At 47.1% G+C, this 22,956-nt stretch overlaps 1 protein-coding gene across 1 annotated transcript in view; it reads left to right on the top strand.

Moving 5' to 3' along the window:
* The window catches only part of ZC3H3 (zinc finger CCCH-type containing 3), a 154,340-nt gene extending 131,862 nt beyond the window's left edge, over positions 1-22,478 (top strand). The window contains exons 10-13 of the mRNA XM_085221772.1: positions 7,683-7,852; positions 9,153-9,361; positions 20,247-20,327; positions 20,424-22,478. Of these exons, the coding sequence (XP_085077898.1) occupies positions 7,683-7,852; positions 9,153-9,361; positions 20,247-20,327; positions 20,424-20,455 (492 nt within the window). The 3' untranslated portion in view covers positions 20,456-22,478. The remainder of the gene's footprint in view (positions 1-7,682; positions 7,853-9,152; positions 9,362-20,246; positions 20,328-20,423) is intronic.
* The last annotated feature ends 478 nt before the right edge of the window (positions 22,479-22,956 follow it).

The raw sequence follows: 22,956 nt of genomic DNA, 5'->3' as shown, positions 1-22,956 counted from the left end.
GAAATGGGTCTAAGAAGGGCAAATGAGTTGTGCAAGTACTCGGCTCCCAGTAGAAGAGAGTTGGTCTCTTCATTTTGCACGCCCAAATGATTCTTGGCTGAAATTCGAACAGCAACAAAGACTGTGATACTGATAGTGATAAATCTGAGTGCTGAGGATGGCAGCTTACCATTGAAAAGCTTTGTAACTTCCAGAGGAGGTTTAAAACTAATCAGATTTCTTTTGCGCCCCATCCAATCCGTGTATCTCTGCAGAAATCTTTGTGGGTTTCCATCTTGCATCTTATTTACCGTACTCTGTAATGGCATAATGAGGGTTCTTATTGCAACTTTAATTTAACTGTAGTATCTCCAGCAGCATTCAGATGCTTGCATTAAAGATGTTGCTTATCAGGGCAAACTCAAACTGCTTAATAGCCTGGGCTAGTTGATAATAGTGCCTAGATAAATACCAGCCTGTGATTTTTTTTTTTTCTCTTGCGTTTTAATATCTTTGTAGTAAAAGATGCATCACAAAACATGAAAATTAGGAGGCAAGTAGTCACTTAATCACTGCTAATGACTGGGAATATACTGATGAGGCAAAGTTCTTGATTTCAGTCTGAACTTCTTTACAGACAAACACAAAGCAGAGCAGATTTTGTCTTTGTTTCCACACTGGAATTCCCCTTTGTTCACACTTGTGTTTTCTTGTTGATCTCTGCACGCTGCAAACACCAGTGGCAGGTCCTCGGGCCACCTGGGAGCCTATGCATGGCAGAACCCCTGGTTCTGGTGAAGACTTCTCTGTAGGGGATGTACAGTTAGTGTCTACCTTGCTCTATCCCCAAAGGCGTTGATTTGGGATTGATAGTTTCCATGAATGGGTTATCCATGTGAAATATGGATGGGTTCTCCGTATGAAACTGACTCCATCATAACTTGGAGGTGTGATGGATGAGCTTGTTGGGGGGCTGCGATGGAAATGGCATTCCTGAGCAGGTTCTGCAAAGCAGTGAGGAAATGATTAAGCACTGAAGACATTCCCACGTGGGTGTCCATGCTGGTCCTCAGCAACTCTTTGCTCTCCAACTGGGATTCACCTTCATCCTTCTATCCATGGCTTTGCATTCACCATGTCTCTACCAGTCCTTGGTGCCTTGGGACTAGAGTAAGACCAAATTGGAGTTTGCTAAGGGCCGTGGCTCCTCTGGGCTTTCAGGACATCCTTCCCTTCCCTGGAGGATTTCAAGAAAAAGATAGATGTCACACTCAGTGATAGTTGGATTGAATGATTTTAGTGGTCTTTGTAACCTCATTAATTCTCTTATTCTTTGATACTTTATCATATGCTGTTGTCAGCCTTGGAGCAGTGGCCCCAAAATCCTGTGGCACCAAGCAACTTTTCCAGAAATTTTGAGCTTTTTCTTCCCTTTTTCCAAACCACTGACTTGGAAACCACAAGCTCAAGTGTCCTTGAGCTTTCCCTTAGTTGTCACAGCTCCTACCAGCTTGTTTGCAATTTTTGTATCTACTGTTAATTGGGACTCCTGTTGGCGACCATGGGAGAGGAATTTTGCGACTTTTCAAATAGCATAAAATCTTTTCTTCCCAAATGTCGGAGCTCTCTCATTTGTTGTATTTCCCAGTTGGGAAACTAGCATGAGGCTGTTTCCCCTGCTCTGCACTGGGAAGAAAAGATAAAACAGAGTCAAAACCCTTTGATTTCTCCTGTTGATTGCCTGAAGACAAAGAGGTACAAGCAACACTCCATGTGTTAGCTAAACTTTTCCCGTTATTATTCCACAGCCTATATGATGTTTGGATGTATTGTCCTCCAGGTTTTAATGATGGAGAGCTGGAATTTTTAAGGCTGCTTCCATCTGCACCCAATTATAAAAAGGCCATAAAAAAAAAGCTGTTTACTGGCTGTCAGCTCTGAATGGTGTCAGAAAGCAGCTCCACTACCTCCAGCAATAGCTTCCCAGCAGCCACTTAACACTGGAAACTCATGAGGAAGAGGTACGTTAAAACCCAATGTAAATCCAGCCAGTTAATCCTGTGACTTGGAGATGGTGCTACCTCTAATAGCTCCCGTGAGCTGCAGGCTCGGAAAAGGAAAGCACCTGCGTTGAATTTCTTGAGTTGAATCACTCTGAGTTTCTTGAGTTTGGGGTTTTAGCTTGTCCTTGTAAAACTCCCCTTTCCCAGACTGTGCAGTTCCCTTTTGGATTTGGGTTTCCAGGCAGGGGCTGGATAGACTCTCTTGTGCTCATTGTACGTAGAGATGGACGGAAGCCCAAAGAAATGGGAAGAGCAAAGCAAGGATGCACCAGCGGTTTGCTGTCTCTTTTCCCATCTCACCTGCCATCCCCTGGCACTGGAATAAGAAGAATCAAGGGTGCGAGACAAGCCTGGAGATATTTGAGAAGTTCAATGTGGGCAAACTCCTGGTCGAGCAGAGCCGGGAATGCAGGGCTGGATAAGGCTGTTCCTCCCCCCACGGGGTCATTGGGCGGTTACTGGTCGGCCCAGTAACCCAGCTTTACCTTCTTCCTGCCTTGCTGAGGTTGTTGATGGAAAATGTTAATTAATATCATTCCCAGGGCTGAGATCTTCCAACCAGCCCTGCCAGTTGCTGCCTCCTTCTTTGCCAGGTCGGGGCTAAAGAAGGCTGTGCTCCACAAATACACTTGTGCCTGACCCCTCCCTTGTGAGTGACAAGGCTGGGGGCCATTTATGGCTTTTTGGATGCTGAGCAGTACCTTGAATTTCACTCAGGACTCCCTAGCAGCTGGGGAAGAGTCCTGGGTATAGGACTGCCAGTAGGCACCATCCCAGATTTGGGTACTGCTTGCTGCTCAGCTCCAGGCAGGCTGTGAGGGGAACTCCAAAGCAGGGAGACTAGGGAGACCCTGGAGCACGAGTCCCCCTTGGGGCTGATCCCTATCTCCAATCCATGGGATGGCCTCATTCTATGGGATGACCTCGCTCCATGGGATGACCCCATGCCATGAAGTTGATGCCATTCCATGGGCACTCAGTGCAGCTGGTTTGGAAGAAGTTTTGGGGTTTCTGTGGTTTTTCTCTCCTCTCTGCTAGAAGGAGGCAGATACTTTTTCTCTTTTTATGGTACAACCTGCCTGTTGGCAGGAGTCCCATGGGGTATAATTAGCCACCCTGACAGGTGGAAGGGATCGGGTGGCCCTGAGCGAGAGGTCGCTCAGCCACCCCATTGCTTCACCCTGGCTGACACGTGGCAAGCAGCAAGCAGCTTTACAGTAACCCTCCACTTCATCTGGCTTTAAGGCACAGGGGCAAGAGAAAAAAGATCTGTCCCCTCCCTCCCATAAATAAATAGAGGGGGCAAAGTCATTAGAAAGCTGAGCCAGGGACACAGCACTGGAATTAGTCACATGTGGTTTTGTTTTTTTAATATTAAGTGTATATTCACCAGTGGAGCCAATGACCAGATGGTGATGTGGCAAGTCCTGCTCCCACTGTGAGGATTGGTGGGGATGGGGACACGCATGTCACACATCTGTGGATTGGCACTGTCCCTTGGTCCCTCTCAGCTGGGAAGAAGCAGCCATGTGCATCTCTTGGATTTTTCCCAAATCAATGCCATTCTCCATCGTTCCTCGATGTAGTGGTGACCGTTCCAGCGGTGATTCATCAGTGTGGTTTTTCGAGGTGAGGAATCTTTTCCTGCTCATCTCCTTTCCACATTTGTTTTTGTGCTGGAAGATACATAGGAGAAGATTTTGCATTTCTGGGGAGAGCTGCTGCCCTGCTGATAATTAGTAGTAATTGACTTGGGGTGCATTTCTCAATAATGCAGAAGTCTTCTGCGTAGCTTGAGAAGCAAATAAATCAATATAAGGAGTTAAGTTGATAAATATTTTTTGGTGAACTGCCGTGGCAAAGCTGGACATCAGTTGGACTGGGTCCAACTGCAAAACCACAGATCAGCTACTATTTCTGATAACACGATTTCTCCAGGTAGAAAGTCATTGAATCATAGAGTATCTCAAGGTGGAAAGGACCCATAAGTGTAATCGAGTCCAAGATGTCCCAGAGGGCACTCTTTTTGCACACAAGTGATATGACAGAGCCCCAAGGATGGTGAGCAGCAGGTGCTCTATTGGATTTTGGCCAGGGACCACCCTGGGCAGGAGTCTCCTGGCTCTCTGCACTCTTCTGGGAAAAGCTGCAGCAGCCTTGAAGGTCTTCGGGTGAGAAACGTGAGACCTGCCCTGTTCTGTCTTCATGGTAAGCATAGGCATGTGACCAAAGCTAAGATGTGAGAGCAGCCACCCATCAAGAATGCTCTGTTGGAAGCAAAGAGAGAAGCAAGAGAGGTCCTCATGGCATCACTGTCATTGCAAGAATGGAGAACTGGAGGTGGTGGTTGGCTGTGAACCTTAGACAGAATCGCAGAATTGTTGAGGTTGCAAGGGACCTCTGGGTCCATCCGATCCTTACTCTGCTCAAGCAGGGATGCTCTGAGCTGCCTACTCAGGACCATACCCAAGTGGCTTTTGAAGATCTCGAAGGAGGAGACTCTATGACATCCTTTGGTTTTCCTCATCTTGATTTTCCACTCCTATCATTGCCATATCTATGCATTTTTTGAACACCTTCAGGGATGTTTTTCTTGGCCCATTCCCTACTCAGCCCATTTTATTCCTCTTATTTTTTAAAACAATTATCAGTTTGAGATGTTTGTTCTCCTGCTTGCTAATATGTGGGGAAAAAATTATTTTAAAGCTGTCCCATCAGTGCCTTTTCTAAGCACTTACTCTTGGTCCTTATCTTCAGCTGCCAGAGGTTGGGAAGTTGTGAAGAAGGTAGGGAAAAAAAGGAAAACTGTATTGCCAAACTTCTTCTTGACATAAAAGTGTGTTTTCTAGATTTTCTAAGATAATGACTGCTTAAGCAGGCTGAGAGAAGCATTGTGTTGCTGCAGAAGCTCATTTTTGTATACTCCCTGTTGAATGGCATACCAAAAAAATAAGAGTTCACATTCCTACCATCTCATGAGACTTTATTGGAGTTCGTGATCTTTGTGGGCTTTCCAACATGAATAATGTTGTGATTCTGTGAATGGGGTGGTGGAGATGGGCTGATGGTTGGACTAAATGACCTTAGTGATCTTTCCAACCTTAATATTTCATGATTCAATGAGAGCTGACACCACGCCTACAGGGGATTTTCTCCAATGTTGATTTTCCAACACTGGTTGGGTGGGATAGAGCAGTGGGATTTTGGAGTCATGGCAAACCTTGAGCACTATTTGGAGATGCTCTGCTTTCATGATACCTATCAACTTGATATAACATCATGGGAGCTCCTTGAAATAGAGAGGAAAAGTGCTTGGAGCTGTTTTTGATGAATTTTACTCCTCCTCCTGGTTCTTGCACCCCACAGAGCTGGTGTTGGTGTATCTGTCCGGCTCCCTAGCCCTCCTGCTGTGCCAGCCTCCAGCTGTCAAGTTCCTCTCTCCACTGCTGATGTAGGCGATTGCCTTGAGCTGCCAGACCCCATTGCCCTTTCAAGCAGAGTCCCCTCACTCCTGCAGCTCAGCAGGGTTGCCATTCCCTCCCAAAGGTCACCGCAGGGAGCTGCTCCCATACAGCTCCACTTTGGGGGTATTAAAAGGGCAGGAGCTTGCCCACATCTTGTGATTCCCTGTTGCAGGAAGATGCATTTCTATAAGGACACAAGAATGGTCATTCTGCAAACTTTTTCTTTCCATTGATTTTTTTGCTTTCTCTGAAATTTGTGCGAAATGTTAGTGTCTTTGCTGTCCTGGAGCAAGGAGTTTTGTAGTGTGAATGGTCAGGTAAGGCAGCATCCATAGAACCATAGAATGCCTTGAGCTGGGAGGGACCCACAAGGATCTTTGAATCATAAAATCATGGAATATCCTGAGTTGGAAGGGACCCGTAAGGATGATCGAGTCCAACTACTGTCTCCACATGGGACCACTCAAAATCCAAACCCTATGTCTGAGAGCATTGTCCAAACACACCTTAAACTTGAACTTGGGTCTGTGACCACCACCCTTGGGAGCCTGTTCCATGCCCACCACCACCTTTTCCTAACTCTCAACTTGACCCTACCCTGACTCAGCTCCATGCCTTTCCCTCAGATTCTGCTGCTGTAACCAGAATTGTTATGGGTTGTCTGTAGGCCACCGTAACGCCTCCCCTCAGTCTTGTCTGCACTGGGCTGAACAAACCAAGGGACTTCAACTGATCCTCATACATCTTGCCCACCAGACCCTTCCCCACTTAAGCTCTGCTTAGGACACTCTCTTATAGTTTTATGTCCTTCTGTTCCTAAATTGCATCCAGTGCTCGAGGTGAGGCCACACAACGCAGATCAGAGTGAGACAATCCCTTCCTTTGTGCAGCTGGAAGGGTACACTTAACCTTTTTGGCTACCAGGGAGCACTGTTGACTCAGATTCAACTTGCCATCAAATCAGAATCCCCACATCCCTTTCCATGGGGCCGCTCCCAGCCTCTCATCCCCATATATGCAGGGTTGCCCCATCCCAGGTGCAGAATGCAACACTTGTCTTGTTAAACTTCACGCCATTGGGGAATTGCCTAGCCCTCTGGTCTGTTAAATCATAAAATCATAGAATCATTTGAATTGGAAGGGATCCTTAAAGGTCATCTAGTCCAATTCCCTGAGATGAATGGGAAGACCTACAGCTCTATCAGAATACTCAGAGCCCCATCCAGCCTGATCTCAAATGTCTCCAAGGATGAGGCATCCACCACATCTCTGGACAAGCTGTTCCATTACTTCACTATAAGATATCTCTGTAAGGCCTCTCTGCCATTGAGAGAATAAGGGGTGGGGAAAGGAGCATCCTTGGAAGGATCGAGAAGGATCCCCACTCTGAGTCCCTTGTGCTACATTGGGGTGAGCTCTCTGGGTCATTGGGTGGTGGTATCCCAGTGTTGGAGATGGAGAGGCTGGTCATTCTCCCTTAAGCCAACCAACTTTTCTAGTTAGAAATCACATCCAAAGCTCCCTCTTCTGCCTTGCTGCCTTTTCATGTGCCAAAAAATTGCCATTTCCCAGAAGAATGTCCATCTGGTGAGTTCTGCAGTCTTCTCTTTGCCACAGATTCCCTCTGTGAGCATTGCTCTGGAAACCATAGGCTGAGCTCCAGCCCTTGGCCTCCTTTGGCAAGGAGGCAACAGTCCCAAAATAGGCACATTTTGAAGCAAAAAAGGGACATGCTTTGTTCCTTTCATACTCCTTCTCAATTGACCAAGGGACGTCACAAACTTGGAATGGAAAATTTTATATTCCAGTGTGCTGTCTGAAACTGTCTTTTCCACCTCTGTTAATCTACCAAGACCATCAATACCATCTCAGGGGTGATTGCTGTCCAGATTTTGGCATTTGGGGTAAGTAAAGTCAGGTGTTTAGAAAGGAATCTGTGAATGTGTAGCATCTCCCGGAAGAAGTTAATATTTTCACATAATATTTTGATGTGAAATCATGCATTTGGTGTGGAGGAGAACACACCAGCACATCCTTCTCTGCTTTTAGCAGTGAGTTGTGCCTCCTGAAGGGAGACCGAGTTTGGGAACCAAGTTGATTTCCTCCATCCTCTGCCACCATCTCCTTTTCAACAAGGACATTTCCCAATGCCTCTCTTATTTTTTTTCCCTCCCAGTGCAAGAAGAAGCACACGCTGGTTTGCCCAGACTTTGCCAAGAAAGGCATCTGCCCCAGGGGCGCCTGCTGCAAGCTGCTGCACCCAAAAAAGAAACGTCACTCACCGGGGAACTGTGCTGGTGAAGATCCCCCTTCCAAGTGGAGACGGCTCTGGGAGGAGACAAACAGGTAGGAAAGTGCAGAAGAAACTGCATTTAAACCATTGTCTTCTCAGATTGCTTCTTATGGATACATGTATCTGTGTGCGTGCTGGATTACTTTAAGATGTCAATGACATGAGTCACTGCAGTGCCTTCTTGATAGAGTCCTTATGGGTAAATGGATCAGTTCTCCAATAGATCTTGAAGCACAACTGATGGGGAGGACCATGGAGATTGCTTGCGTCTCACTGCCCTATGATTTGTTCATGCCATCAGAATGTGAGTATCCTTGCTCTTAGAAATATGCTGCCCAAGTTTTTGGCACCTTCAGGCATCTCTGAGGCTTTTGTAGAATGTCCACCTGGGAGATGGAGGAGTTCTGGCAGAGACCAAGTGTTCTTGGTTAATTGTGGCAGCAACTATGAGTGTGTAGCATCTCTCCAAACCTTTTAGAGGTCGGGGTGTTGGTTATTTGTTGTGCTTCAGGCTACCCCAAGCTTCATCCTGTGCTATCACTGCCAAGAGGATCATAGAATCATAGAACTGTTAAGGTTTTAAAAGACCACTAAGAATGTCAAGCCCAACTGTTGCCCCATCCCCACCATGACTACTAGCCATATCTCTCAGTGCCACATCTCCATGCTTCTTGAGCACCTCCAGGGACCTTTACCACCTCCCTGGGCAGCCTGTGCCAATGTGTTACCACTCATTTTGAGAAGAAATTTCTCCTAATATCTAACCTGAGTTGACTTCCTCCATCCTCTGCCACAAGTTTTACCCTTTGAATTGAAATGCTTTAAGTGTCATGAAAATTAAAGCCAAACTTAAATTGGACTCTAAGCTCTGAAAATTTCTCTAAAAGTCTTGGTTAGAAGGAGAAGAAAACACCAGCTTGGGGTTCTTTGCCACTCTGCTGCCATCATCCCCATCCCAGCCCTACCTTGTATGGTAGCAGAGGGGCCAAGCGCTCAGCAGGCTCTCTGGGTGACAGAAGAGCCTTGAAATGATACCGAGCTCACATCCCCCATGTGAATGAGGTGCAAAATAGCTCCTTGCTCTTTTTAGGTGCCCTGTGGGCAGCTCGCAGTGCTCGAAAGCTGCTCAGGGGGTTGTTTTCCTTTCTTAGCACCGTCATCAGAGATATCAAACGAGCTGAACTGTCATGTTATCTGTGCTCGCCAGAAATCAGAGACAAGGATCAGCCTGGGATGAATCCCAGAGATCCTCCACGTGCTCTTCTGCTGCTCCACTCCAAGTACTTCAGCAGTGCCAGGAGGGGATTGTTTTATTTTCCATTATTAATTTTTTTGTGTGTGTTCCTCCTCTAGGAATGATCCAGTTCAACTCTCTCCTGATGGGGAAGTGCCCGGACCTTCCAGCATGGAGGAAGATGTGAAGTTTTGGAAGGAAGTGGACACCTCTCGAAGCAGCTGTCTGCAGAAGCTGCCATCCTTCATCTCCCTCCAGTCCTCGACCTCTCCAGGTGATAAGAAGTGCAAAGTGGAGAGGGATGAGGATGAACCAATGGATGAGCCAGGTAGGAAGTACTTGGACTGGGTTTGCTCTGGGCTGCGTTAAATCACCACCGAGGAAAGTTTTTCCCCACAGTTGTCCATGTGTTTTTGTGGGATGAATCTCCAGTCCTCTAAGTGCTGGCTCCAACAGCAGCTTAGTCAGAAGGTAGGGGACTTTGGGGTGCTTTGGGGAGATCCAGGTATGTCCACAGGTGATTGAGATGCAGTGCAGGGCAAAGCAGAACCTAATATCCTCATTTTGTGCCTTGGAGCTGCTCCATTGGGAACATAGTTGGTCATTTCTCAGCCTGTCTTCGGAGCATCTCCCCTACGAAGACAGGCTGGGCTTGTTCAGCCTAGAGAAAAAAAGGCTGGCCCGTTGCAGCCTTTCAGTACCTAAAGGGAGCCTATAAACAAGAGGGGAATCAACTCTTTGAGAGCATAGATAACTGCAGGACAAGGGGAAATGATTTTAAGTTGAGGGAAGGAGGATTTATGTTGGATGTCAGGGAAAAGTTCTTTACAAAGAGAGTGGTAAGTTCTGGAACAGGGTACCCAGAGAGGTGGATGTCCCGTCCCTGAAGGTGTTCAAGGCCAGATTGGAAGGAGGCCTGGGCAGCCTGGTCTAGTATTAAATGGGGAGGCTGGTGGCCCTAGGATGTGGCAGGGGTTTGGAGATTCATGATCCTTGAGGTCCCTTCCAACCCTGGCCATTCTGTGATTCTGTGATTTCCAACTCTGGACATTTTGGCTGAACGTTGCTTTGTTTTGCACTGTGTCCTCTCCATGAAAGGGATGTGCAAGAGTTGCATCTCCTGAACACCATCTCAGAGAGCAGAGTGGGCTCAAAAATTAAAACATTTTGTAGCAGTAAGTTGTCATTTCAGCTTGAGGTGAGATCAGAGAGAATTTGATAGGAAAACAGAACAGCTTCAAAGATGACCTGTAATTTTTTTTGTCCAGCTGTGGACAAGGGCATGGAGGTGAGGAGCTGATGTTTGGACTAGATGACCTTAGTGATCTTTTCCAACCTAAATGATTCTGTGATTCTGGAACAGGGTAAGTCTATTGGGTTGGAGAGCTCTGTCTCATTCTCTAGCAATGGAGAGGTGGGATGAAATTCATACAATGTGGCTTACTGTGAAGGGAAGGGCTAGAAAAAACATCTGAACTTCTCTCCCTGTCCTTGATCTCCTGCATCCTCCAACCCAGGAGCAGGATCCTCCTGGGACAAGGGTTGAATTCAGCACCAGGGCATTTGCACTTTCCTCTGTAAGTGGAGGCTGATTTGTTCAGCAGCCAAGTGCAAACCCCTCTTCAAGCCAAGGAGGTCTGAGATGCCTCAACACTGTCAGGAAGAAAATTCCCAGGCTTAGCAACATATTCCTGAAGTCATAGGCAAGCAGGGATGACTGCTCAGCTGTGTGCTGCAGTGGGTACATGGCCTTTCAGCAGGGAAAAGAAAGCAAGGAAGGAATCATAGATATCTGTAAAATAATCTGATGACAAAGCAGTTTCCTTTCCAAAGAGCTGCAGGGGTTGTGTATGATTGGTCTGGGGTGGGTGTGAGGGTCATAGAATTATAGAGTCATAGAATATCCCGAGTTTGAAGGAATCCATGAAGGTCATAGAATAGAATTACAGAATCATTAAGGTTGGAAAAGACCATTAAAATTATCAAGTTCAACCATCAACGCACCCTCACCCTACCCACTAAAAGATCATTGAGTCCAGCTCCTGTCTCCACAGAAGACCACCCCAAAATCAGACCATGTGTCTGAAAGCATTGTCCAGATGCTTCTTGAACTCTGGCAATCTCAGTGCCATGACCACTTCCCTGGGAAATCTGTTCAGTGCCCAACCATCCACTTGGTGAAGAACATTCTTCTGATATGCAACCTGACCTTCCCCATGGCACCTGCTGGCTACTCAGATTTGCCCATTCCTTTCACTGAGATGCATTCAATGATTTAAGATTCATCCCAACACACAAAAAAGGGTCCCAGGGGCACAATAATAGCCATAGCCTGATGGGAGGAAAGGAGCCTTGGCAACTGAGAGACTGTCATCCTGATCATCCCAAGAGGATGCTGATATTGTGAAAGGACCTAAATGATTAACAGTGCCCACATCACCTCTAAAGCCAGTACTATATCTTAAAGTACTGTATGTAATGGTCAGGATTGGTCCTTGAGAAGCTCTGGGTAGGTGGTATCTAGTAGTTGCAACCTGTTGACACAAGCTGCCCAGGGAGGTGGTGGGGTCTGGGGAGGGTTGTACCTGGAGATGTTCAAAAACTGTGGAGATGTGGCACTGAGAGACATGGTTATTGGGCATGGTGGAGATGGGATGGGGTTGGATTTGGGTGTCTTGGAGGTCTCTTAATGAATCTATGATTCTACTGTAGGGAATCTGCTTTATCAGGAGGGTTGGACTAGATATTCTCTAGATGTCCCTTCCAACCCTTACAATTTTGTGATTCTGTGATTTTATCTGGGATGCTGTTTTGGGATCTGTGCTAACCCCACCACATCTATCCAGAGAGGCCTGTACTGAGGAGCACAGTGATAATTTTCACTTTCTGCGTGCACACCCTGATGGTGACATACAAATTGGTGGGATGGTAAATAAGGAGGAGGACAGGTTATTATTACAGAGTGATCTGAATTGCTTGGTTAAATAGTCACAATTTGAGAAAATGTGCTTTTAATTCTGACAAGTACAGGAGGAAGGGAGAAAAGTGCTATGTGGAAAGGAAGTGGCTGGAGTGAGTGCTTGGAGATGACTTTTAGGGACCAACCTGGGCGACAGGCTTAGTGTGAGCTTGCAGGGTCTTGGTGTGTGTCTGCAGACTTGGGATATGTAAAAATGGGACTGGAAAGGAGAGACATGGTTTGCTGTCCTCACATGGGAATCAACCTGCAGATGGAAACCCTGGTGGTTGGGATGAGCACTTGGTGCACTCCCATCCCATTTGCTGTGTTTTGTTCTCTGCTTGGGAGGGTTGAGCCAGAGGGTGCACAAGCATTCTACCCCCTCTGATAGATGCATGCAGGTAATGGGCACTTCCATATTTCACCTTCCAGTTAAAATAGCTTATGCTGGAGCCTAACTGGCCTCCCCACGCTAATTGTAAGCAAGCGCACCAATGCAAACCATTCCAATCGAGTGCTAATTTAATTAGAAAGCACCCATTTTAGTTAATTTGTTCGAGAAGATCACTGAAAACTCCTGGAGAGAACAGATGTTCCCCTCTCCCCCGATGAACATTCAGGGGTTTGTAAATGGCTCCACTCAGCCTTGTTTAGGAGAGAAAAGAGGATTTTATAGCTGCAAACGACCCTTTCTGTAAACATTTTACAGCTCTCTGCACGTTTGAGTGACGATAAACCCCTAGCAACTCGGCGGGCTGCAAATTTGCGACCATACGGCTATCATTTTATTGTCATATTTCACGGTCGTAACGTTAATGGAAGATGCTCGCTACAGTCTTTTTTAACGGCTCCGCTGAGCACGCTCAAACACTTTTGCTTTGGAGGAATTCATTGAGGTGCAGCGCTTCTATTTTTGTTTACAGCTTTCACTTCTGGAGGAATAACTTTGAAAACGCAAATCCCCCTTGGCTACCCTCCCAAACCCCAATACGTGCTGTGTTTCCTGCTTTGCCATGACCATGGAGCTGCATGGGATGGCAACCCCATGATGTTGGACCCAGACATCTCCTCTTCTGCTGCTCCTAGCCCTTTACATGATCGTGATTGGTTCCCCTCACATCAAGAACCCGAATGGGATGCCATGTGGAGGGTCCCATGGTTCTTCACCACCTGCAGCGTCCCCTTCAGCATTCCTTCCATCATAAGATCTTTGGTCCAAAACTCTTTATTTTGGCAGCTGGATGAGGCAGATGCCAAAACAACCCTTTGGATTGAGTGGCAGAAGATGCCCTGAAGCCTTCTAGAAAGCATCTGCTTTCTAGATGTAGATGATGGAGGAGTTGGATGGAAAGGGTAGATCCAAGGATAACGGGAGCCAGCACTACAGTTTGTTCCTCTTGTTAGGACCTGGGAAAAAATATTATGGGTAAAATACAGGGAACTGGGTTTTTTTTGGTATTGTCACAAGCATCTCCTTGACCTTCAGCCCCAGCCATCTTGGTGGCCTCCACTGGACTTGCTCCAATGTGTTTGTTAATCTCTTCTTCAGTGAGAAAACCCCAATTCTCCCCTTAACATCCTGGTTACCTTCAGGAGGTGTCTGAGCTGCCTTGGACTTCTCTGAGTATCTGAGTCCTGGCTGGTCATGTATATGGTGGAACAGAGATCTTGGCCCTCCTGGTGGGATCATTGCCTGTTTTCGGAAAGAATCTTGGTGAAGGCCATGGTGAAGTCACTGCACCTGTAACTGATTCACCTCTGTGACCTCTTCATTAGGTGGGATCACCTCCTGAAAAGGGCTGCTTCCTACAACCTGACTTAGGGAAGCTCCTCTATAGAGTCATCAAGATTGGAAAAGAACTCTAAGATCATCAAATCCAACCGTCAACCCCTCACTACTGTGCCCACTCATAGCATCATTAAGGTTGGAAACGACCTCCAAGATCGTCAAGTCCAACCATGCACTGGCTCACAGTCTTGCCAATTCCTGCTCGTGTTCTGTATATCCCTCCTCCAAACTCCTTACATTAGCAGAACCCCATTTCTTAGTAGGACTGGGTCCTGGTGGGTCTCCCCAGCTGCTGGTGCTGTAGAAGCTCTTTGATGGGCCTCCTAACTTCTAAGGAACTCTCCTGAAGGTCATGCTTGCTGCATCATCCAAAAGGTGACAATAGCTCATGACTTTTTGCTGTACCCCTGCTTGCTCCATGTCTCATAGGCACCCACGTAGGGGTAAGAAGCTCAAGCTGTGGGGCCAAATCAGTGGATCTGGCTGAGGACTGTGTTCCTTAGGATTATTCCTTAGGAATAAATTTGATTTTCTCATTGTAAAATGGCCAGTTTAATTGAAACTTTCAGTGAACCTGGTGAGTGCTGTGACTTTTTCTGACAGGCTCTCCATCTAAATTGGAACCCTCTGTCTCATCCCGCATCTGAAAATACTTATTATGATTTCCCAGCCTGGACCCAACTGCCTGCGTGTTTCCAGTTCTCCAGGAAAGTGGTAGAGTCACCATCCCTGGAGATTTTCAAGGAAAGGGTGAATGTGGCACTGAGGGACATGGTTTAGTGGGATGGTGGTATTGGGCTGATGGTTTAACTTGATGGTCTTAGTGGTCTTTGCAACATTTACAATTCTGTGATTTTACAGCCCTGTCATTTCCTCCGGAGTTATTTAATGACCTGAAAACCAGAGATGGAAGAGCCCTTTGAGATGATGAAATCCCATTCCTTCAACCCACCAGTAGAAGACAGATGTAAAATTTACCATATTGGTTGTATCCAAGTCATCATTGACTCCCAAACCATAAAGCATCGCTGTGGTGCCCATGTCCTAATGTTACTCCTCTCCCACTTTTGTGGCTCATGGTTTGCAAGCTTCGCATTTCACAGCTGGAATTCCCTTTGGGTAGGGGAGGTTTGGGGAATGAGATGTAGCAGGGCTGGAAAAGCTCGTAGGGTTTCACCTCTTGGAGCAACAGCAACACAGGAGGTCGGGTTGGGTTGCCTTTCTCATGACTGGTATTCTCTTCTCCAAAAAGAAAAAATTAAAGAGAAATGATACATCCCTGTGCAGATGTCCTGCTGCAGGTGATGGGCACTGCCCATCAAAGCACTGGAGGCTTTTTTCCAACTAGATAGAGCTTCTCCTAACATCTCAGCCTTGAAGCCTTTCTTGAGGAGCACAAGTTTTTGATGAAATAGCACCGGGGTGAGTTTTTGGTGAAGTTCTTCTCACTGGATGGATTTAGTGTAGTTCTCAGGCTGCAGGGTTAAGTGCAGGGGTAGTTTCCACCCTATGGCATCATATGTATTCATTATCTCCATCTGTGTGTATCTCAAGCGCAATGATTTATTCCTTCCTGCATACCTCCACTGCAGAAATGGCATGGGAAATTGCTCTGTACATCACACACAGGCTAGGAGGCAGCCTTGGTGTTGTCCAGGATCAAACCTCCTTGTGATCAGCATGACAGATGAGGTGGCTGGGGAGCAGGTAGAAGATGTTTTTCCTGGCTGGATGAAAAAATGAATGTGGGATTTGGGTGAGAAAAGCAGAAATTTCTCCCTCCAGATTGTGCATCAACTGGGAAGTGCTGGGACGTATCTTGGTGCTCTGAGCATTCTCTTTGCTTCCCATTGTATTAATAATTGGAATGTTGTCAAAGCACTGCTCTTCTGCTAATTGCAGCTGTCTCATTTGCCAAAGGGGAGCTCCTAGGGGGTTATTTTTGGGCCCTATACAGAGCCTGACTGGGTGCAGCAAAGGACAAGTCCCTCATGCTGGGAGAGAGATGGAGACAAAATGTACCATTGCACTCAGGTTTGGCTGGGAGAGTGGAAATGCATCCTTCTCACAACCAGCTTTCTCTCTGGCAAGGCTTTTTATACTTTGGTGGAGGAATTTGGAAAGCTGTTAGTGAGCTTTCTCAATGCTATTCATCTTCCCTGCATCCCATCGCTTCACGATTGGGCATCCTCTACTTATGGAGCTGAGCTGTCACGTGATCCCCAGCAGATGCAGAATGTTTTTGGCTGCTGTTCCTTTCCCAGTCTGGTTCCGTGCCCCATCTCCCAACCTCAGAAATGCAGTAGAAAGTCGTTTTTCAACACTCAGCCATCAGCAAAAAGGGGATCTGGGGACAGGGACCAGAGCCACCTCCTTTTGTCCCCCATCCAGGGGACTTCCCGATTGGCAGTGTCCCTTTAAATCCCTTTAAATCCCTTCTCCTCCTTATCTCAGCATCTGGTTGAAGCAAATTTTGTTTAACTTGGGTGCAGCTGGAGCCTCTTGGCGAGGATGTGTCTGGGGTAAGCCTGGTTTTATTGAAAAATATAATGGTGCCACCTGAAGTGTGATTTACTGCCGTGTCCACTCCTCGGACTTGATAATATATTTCTATTAGATTTCCTTCTTTCACTCCCTTCTCCCAGCGAAGAGTGGCAAGTTTCTCCATCTGCCTGACACCTTCTTAGGCTTAGGCAAAATAAATGTTGATTTTCATCAAAAGGAAGAATGCTGGAAGTCCTAATTCTCCGACGAGGCTGACAAGCTCAGCAAAAGCAACTCGGCTCTGCGTGCCGGGCTCATGATCCAGCCCTGCTCTTCTCTTTGGAAGCAGTTCAATCATCGTAATGAAAAAGGGGCTTCTTATCCCTGCTTTCGCTAACTAGAAATTATATACCTGGTTCCTGGAAGATGGATTGCGTCGCTCCTGAAATGCAAGGGGGGTGGGAGAGAGTGAAGGCGCACAAGATGCGACCCAAGATTGATCACGCCATTTGCAGAATCTACCATGCACAAAAGCAGAAAATGTAGTTCTATCTGCCAGCATGGGGCCGACTTCTTGATGAGGTCCCCCCATCCTTTGCAGGAGCAGCATTAAGACCATCTCAATCCAAGAGTCAAAGTGGGAAACTGAGCTTTGCGTGCACTGGGTTGCTCGTTCACAGTGTGCTTTGGTTTTATTTCATTAGCACTCATCTTTACACCCCTGCTGCAATTTCTTGTAGAATCATTAAGGTTGGAAAAAACCACCAAGAATCATCAAGACCAATTATCAGCCCATCCCCACCATGCCCACTTATAGAATCATAGAATCATTAAGGTTGGATAAAACCATCAAGATCGTCAAGTCCAACCCCAACCCACCCCTGCCATGCCCACCACACTATGTCACTCAATGCGGCATCTTCATCATTTTGAAAGAATGTGTTTAAAATCAGAGCTTTGCTCTGTGCAGAAGTCAGAAAGTTAATTGTGGTAGATTTAAAAATTAGCTTCTTTTCTGTTCTGTTGGCTGTTCTGTGGGTTTGTTTTCCTTCCTCAAGAATAAATCTATATTTCTCCTTTTGTAACAATATTTGCTTTGAATTGCAAAGCGTGGTTTTCATGCTGCTGTGCCACTGTTAGCTAATGAAGTTTCTTCGGCTCCATTGAGGGAATTGAACCATTTCTGGCATTCCCATCAGATCAAGGATGCAGTCCTCGTGGGGCAGCAACAGGGAAATGCTGATTTTCTTTCTATAAGAGAGAAGAGGACAGATTCTTTAGCAGGATCTGTTGTGATAAGACAAGGGGAAATGGTTTCAAACTAAAAAAAGAGGAGATTTAGATTGGATATAAGGAAGTTATATAAGCACTGGAACAGGTTGCCCAGAGAGGTGGTGGAAGCCCTGTTCCTGGAGCCATTTAGGGTCATCAGGCTCTGAGCAGCCTGATCTAGCTGTAGGTGTCCCTGTCCATTGTAAAGGAGTTGGATTAGATGATCTTTAAGAACCCCTTCCAACTCAAAGGATTCTATGATTCCCCCATTTGGTGTTGATGGGCAACAGCATTGCACCTCTTCTGCTACACCCAATGGGAATACCATGCTGCACAGCCCAAATTGCTGGGATGGTGGAAAACTGAATCATAGAATCATACTGTATCCCAGATTGGAAGGGACCCATAAGGATCATTGAGTCTAACTCCAACTGGGAGAGTCCTGAGAAGCTCAGAGGGTTTGAGCTGCTCATGCCACCATTCCTCAAAGCCATATTAGCCTGCATCACAGGTGACTAATAGCTGAGGCCATTGTGGCTGCTGTGCAGCCTTCTGATGTATGGGTGTTATATTAAGGGTGGAAAGGTGCTAAATGAGCCCTCTTTGTTTTACATAAATTAGCTCCAAAGCTATGTATCACTGCCACGGCACTGTAGACTCTGAGCAAGTTTGTTTACCCAAGTTTAGAAGAGAAGAACAGCTCACAGACATGACCTGCTGCTTCCCTGGCTCCTGGAGGACAATGTGTTCATGGACTTCCCAGAGCCAGATTTGGTTTGGGGATGCTGGTTTTGCATCTTCTGAAAAGAGGTGCTTTGGATGGCTGAAAAGATGGACTGGGGTCAAACCAGAAACCAGTCACGTAGTACTTGCAACCAGAACGTCCGAATAGGGTTTGGAATGGATTGTTTCTGCCTTCTCCATGATGTTCTCCTCCTGTAGTCCCAAATGAGAAGGGATTTCTCCAAGTAGGTCTTATTGCTCAGCAAGCTGTGGAGAACCTCCTTTTCCCTTCCGTGTTCATCTCAGTGTCTTGTCCTCTCTCAAGTTAGCCACCATGCTTCTGCCTCCCTGTAGGAAAGTTCTTGCCCAGCAGGTAGAACCCCATAGCCACCTCCCCAAGGAGAAAATAGAACATGAGAAACTCTGCAGAAAGGTACATTCTACTGCCATCAAAACAGAGGAGGACTTCATGCTGTCCACCATAGTCATGGGGTGTGCATGGGATTGTCCTACAAAAGGGTCATCTCCAAAAGTTTCAGCTTTATAGGAGTATATGGGACTCTCTTTAAGGCATGCTGGGCGTACTGAGGCATGGTTTGTTTTCCTCCGTTCCTATCCCTTGTTGCTGCTTTGCTTCCAGCTGTCTCTCTCATACGGTAGACACCCAAAAAAATGTTTGTTCACCTGTTCACCAAGGGAGTGCAGGATGGAAAATGGTGAGGAGGTTCTAGGGAGACTCAAAACCCAGAGCTCTGGAATCAAAGTAGCAGCTGAAAACCGACAGCAGAAAGTCCCTGCTCAAACCAAAGCTGAGCTTGTTAATGGTATAAATACCCAGAAGAGATATTGCTTTCTACATATCTCCACATTCACTTTCCAAAACAACACTCCAGAGTACCCAGGGATACTCAGGGGTGGCTGAGTATCCCTCTCAAATCCCTGCATAAGAGCATCCTCCAGCCCTGCGTGCTGGGACCCAGCTAGATGGCAGCAGCACTCTCCAGAGCTCCAGAGCTATTCTCATCTCTGCACTCACACAGAACTGAATCCCCAAACCCCCTCCTGACTTCACGGGCAGAGGTGATTTATCACCAGGCTTGTCATCACGGGGTCGTGAAACCCATCAGCTATGCAGTCCCAAATCCCCAGGCAGGTTTTTTTGGTTATCATTTTTCCCTCTTGCTATCTCATCATCGCCGTTTAGTGACTCGGATGGCTGCGGGTGCCTCCGAGCACATTTGAGTCACGGGTCCCTTTCCCCCAGCTTGTCCCATTTCAGGAGGTTGGACCTGGAAGATCTTGAAGGTCCCATGCAGTCAAATCCACTCTATGTCTCCAGGGTGATAGGAACGTCCCCAAAGCTTTTCACCGGAGTGCCAAGAGTGAGTTAACCTCTTGCTTGCTGGTGCTCTGCTCTTTGCCCCAGAGCAGTCTGTGACCTTCCACCTTGTGCTGCAGCTTAAAGATTCAACTGCTTTATGTTTTGACCATAATTTTGAGAGCTTACAACAAATTCAGTTCATTGTAATGTAGCGAGAATCATAGGTGCCTTCCTTCCATGCTACTTGCTGGGGGCTGAAGATACTCAATGGGGATTTGGGGAACCAGTCAGCTCCATCCTGGCCAGCCCAAAGGGTGACATCTGGGTTAGCAGGGAGACACATCCCCAGAGACAGGGACACCAGTCCACAATGTGGGGGGACGTGTGTCCTCAATAGCAGCTGGCAGAGCAGTGGTGGAGCATCACCCAACCCCAAGCTGCAAAAAGCCCTGCTCGCACCAGAGCCCATTTTAGATGAGGTCTCAATTTTGGGGCTCTCCTTCAAGGAAGAGCAGTTCCCGTGGGAAAGTCGTACAATCATAGAATCATTAAGGTTGGAAAGACCAATATGATCATCTAGTCCAATCATCAACCCATGGGCAGTTGGGCAGAGAGGGCAGGAACCTTGATGACATTCTCCTCTTTTTGTCCCTTTCTCCTTCCAGGTGGCACCAAATGGAAAAGAACCTCAATGTGGGTGACCTTACAGGACTCAGAAAGCACCACTCTGGAGGAGGGTAGTAGAGGTGAGACCTTTTCCCATGCCACCTTCCAGAGGTGGAACACAAAGCCTTAGAGGCACCCTGGGACACATTCCACCTTTTTGTTTTCCTCCTTTTCAGGCAAACAGCTGCAAATCAAGCCCAGGCTGTGACCGTTGTCCCTGTGGCAGCTGACCAGCTCAGGAAACACTGAGCCAGGCATTGCCTGGCACCTACCTCAGGACACCGTGCTGGGACATGGCACCTTTCTTTTTGTTTTTCTGGGATATTATTTTACCAGAGAGCCTGGCGGTGGCATGGAGGAGCGTTCCCTCAGCCCAGCCCCTCAGGGAGGTGGTTTTGTTGAAGTATTTTAAGTTTGGGAATAAATTCTGGTTTAAGTTGGCTTATTTAAGGCTCCTGGGGAGGATGAAGAGTGGAGATGTCCAACCAGCCAGGCGCATGGACGCTGCTTGGATGTAGGATACAAGCACCCTACCAAGCATCCTTGGTCATATGCCTGCATCCAGACCCCTTGCTCTATTTGGGATGAGGTACCTGGTGATCTCAAGTCATAATGGTAGGGTATAGCATGACACAAAATTCCCACGTAGGTTGGAGTTTCCATGCCAAAAGCCAGCCTGCATCCTGCTCCATCCCTTATTTTCAGGAGCAGCACTGAGTTCAGACCGTTGCTATGTGTCCCAGCGGGGTTTTGCTCTCTTGGAGATCCAAACTAGCTTTTTTTCGTGGTCTTTGGACCCCTATGAATCCAGATGGGAGCCAAAGCAGCTCCCAGCCTGGTAGGAAATAACAACAGCGGTGTAACTGCTCAGCGTGGCACAACCTCAATGCTCAACTGCTGTCCCTCATGCATTATTAATCTGATATCTCACAGCATCCTACTTCCTAGGGGGATGTCTGTTCATCCTGACCCTTGATGCTCCCCTGCACCAGCCCTGATCCGCGTGACAAGTTGTGCCAATCTCTGGTCTTGGTTTACCTCCTCCTGTAGAGCAACGAGCTGATAAAAGATGGATCATGGCTCTGATTGCTGCCGTTGTGCAGATGGATGGAGGCACTGATGATTGTTGATAGTGCTCAGTGTGTTGGCCAGGTTTTGGTTTTCCTGCTCCATGATTTAAAGGCGTGTGGGGAGCCCTCTGCCAAGCAGATTTCTGCTAGCTCTGCAGCTTTTGAAATGCTGCCGTGATTTTTGCATCCATGGATTCAATTTTCAGAGTGGTTTTGGGTGGTGGATGCCGTTCCCTGACACGGAGGACAGGTCAACCCTTGCCAAGAGGTGTCAGGAGGCTTGATTTGCTCATCTGTGTCCTTAAATAGCAAGATTTGCCTATCTGATAGGCAGTACCTTAGGACAAACTTTATTTTGAGAGCCCTGTGGGGAAAAGGCAGCAGCATTATACAATTTAGGACTGCATGCCCCATAGGGGCAGTGCCACAGTTCTACATGCACGTGCCAATCTTTGCACTGCAAACGCATTTTGCTTGGTCCCGATGCTCGTGGCATCACCCCACTCATCCCACTGGAGTTTGGATGAACCCATGAGCCCCCACCTCTGGCATTTCCAACAAGAAGGCAGCAGGGGTGCCAGCTCTGTTGTCTCCAGAGAGCAGGCACCCAGGTGTGCTTGGCCATGGGATGGGTGACAATGTCACCGTGTCGCCGCAGGCTCAGATGTACAACAGCTCCAATAAAGCTGATGGCTGCATTTTCACACCCAGCACATCCCCCAGAAGAGCTGTGTGTGTGAGCACCCCGTAGAGGGTGGGGGCACAGACTGGAAGGCTCCCCCCTGCCCAGCTCATAAAGGGAGGGAGTGATGGGATTTATGGTAGGCAGAGCCCCCGGGTCGTGTTTCACCCCAACACATGGCTCGGGTGACTTGGGGCATGGCAGGCCACCACAGGCACCGTGTCATCGATGCTTGTCACCTCTTGAAGAAGGGCAGAGAAATTAGAGTGGGGGACCCTATTGCTCCACCCTTCTTCTGCTTTCTGCACCGATTTGGGGTTTCGTGTGACCGTCTTTATGGGAAAATTCAACCAAGCATTGTGTATGGAGTTCCTTGTTGTTTTTTTTTTTTAATAAAGTTGTTGTCGTCCCCGTTGTTACTAAATGTCTTTTATTAATTTGTGCATTTTTGTATTTAAATAAAAGAGTTTCTGCCTGGAGCTTTGCTCATCTTTCAGCATTATGACTCTACCAGAGTCATGCAGTGAGTGGGAAATGGGCACAAATGTCCCACATTGTTCCCTTGAGGGAGCTGAACACGAAAACCCAAATCTTCCAACTTCTGGGTTTTTATGTAATATCCCCAACCCAATCTGAAAATTCAGATATTTGGAGAAATTTCTTCTCAGATCATGCATTGGAACAGGCTGCCCGTGGAGGTGGTGGAGTAACGATCCCTGGAAGTGTGCAAAAAACATGGTTTCCTCATCAAAAACCTGAATTCACCAATAATGATGAATGGCAAGGTCCCCAGGGATGGCCATTGCAAGATGACAGTGGCCAGGAGCATTGGCCAAGCACTCGGTAGTGGGCACAGCAGAGTTTTATCCATGCCTCTTGGATGCTGCCTTAGGGTGAGAAAGCATTGCATGAGCTCGGCCCTATGGGACAGCAGAAGGAGGAGGGAGGAGGGATACG

Source organism: Meleagris gallopavo, chromosome 3 (genome assembly GCF_905368555.1).
Source record: "Meleagris gallopavo chromosome 3, MGAL_WU_HG_1.1, whole genome shotgun sequence".
Taxonomy (NCBI): domain Eukaryota; kingdom Metazoa; phylum Chordata; class Aves; order Galliformes; family Phasianidae; genus Meleagris; species Meleagris gallopavo.
Note: the sequence above shows the minus strand (reverse complement) of the source record. Positions and strands in the feature narration are given on the sequence as shown.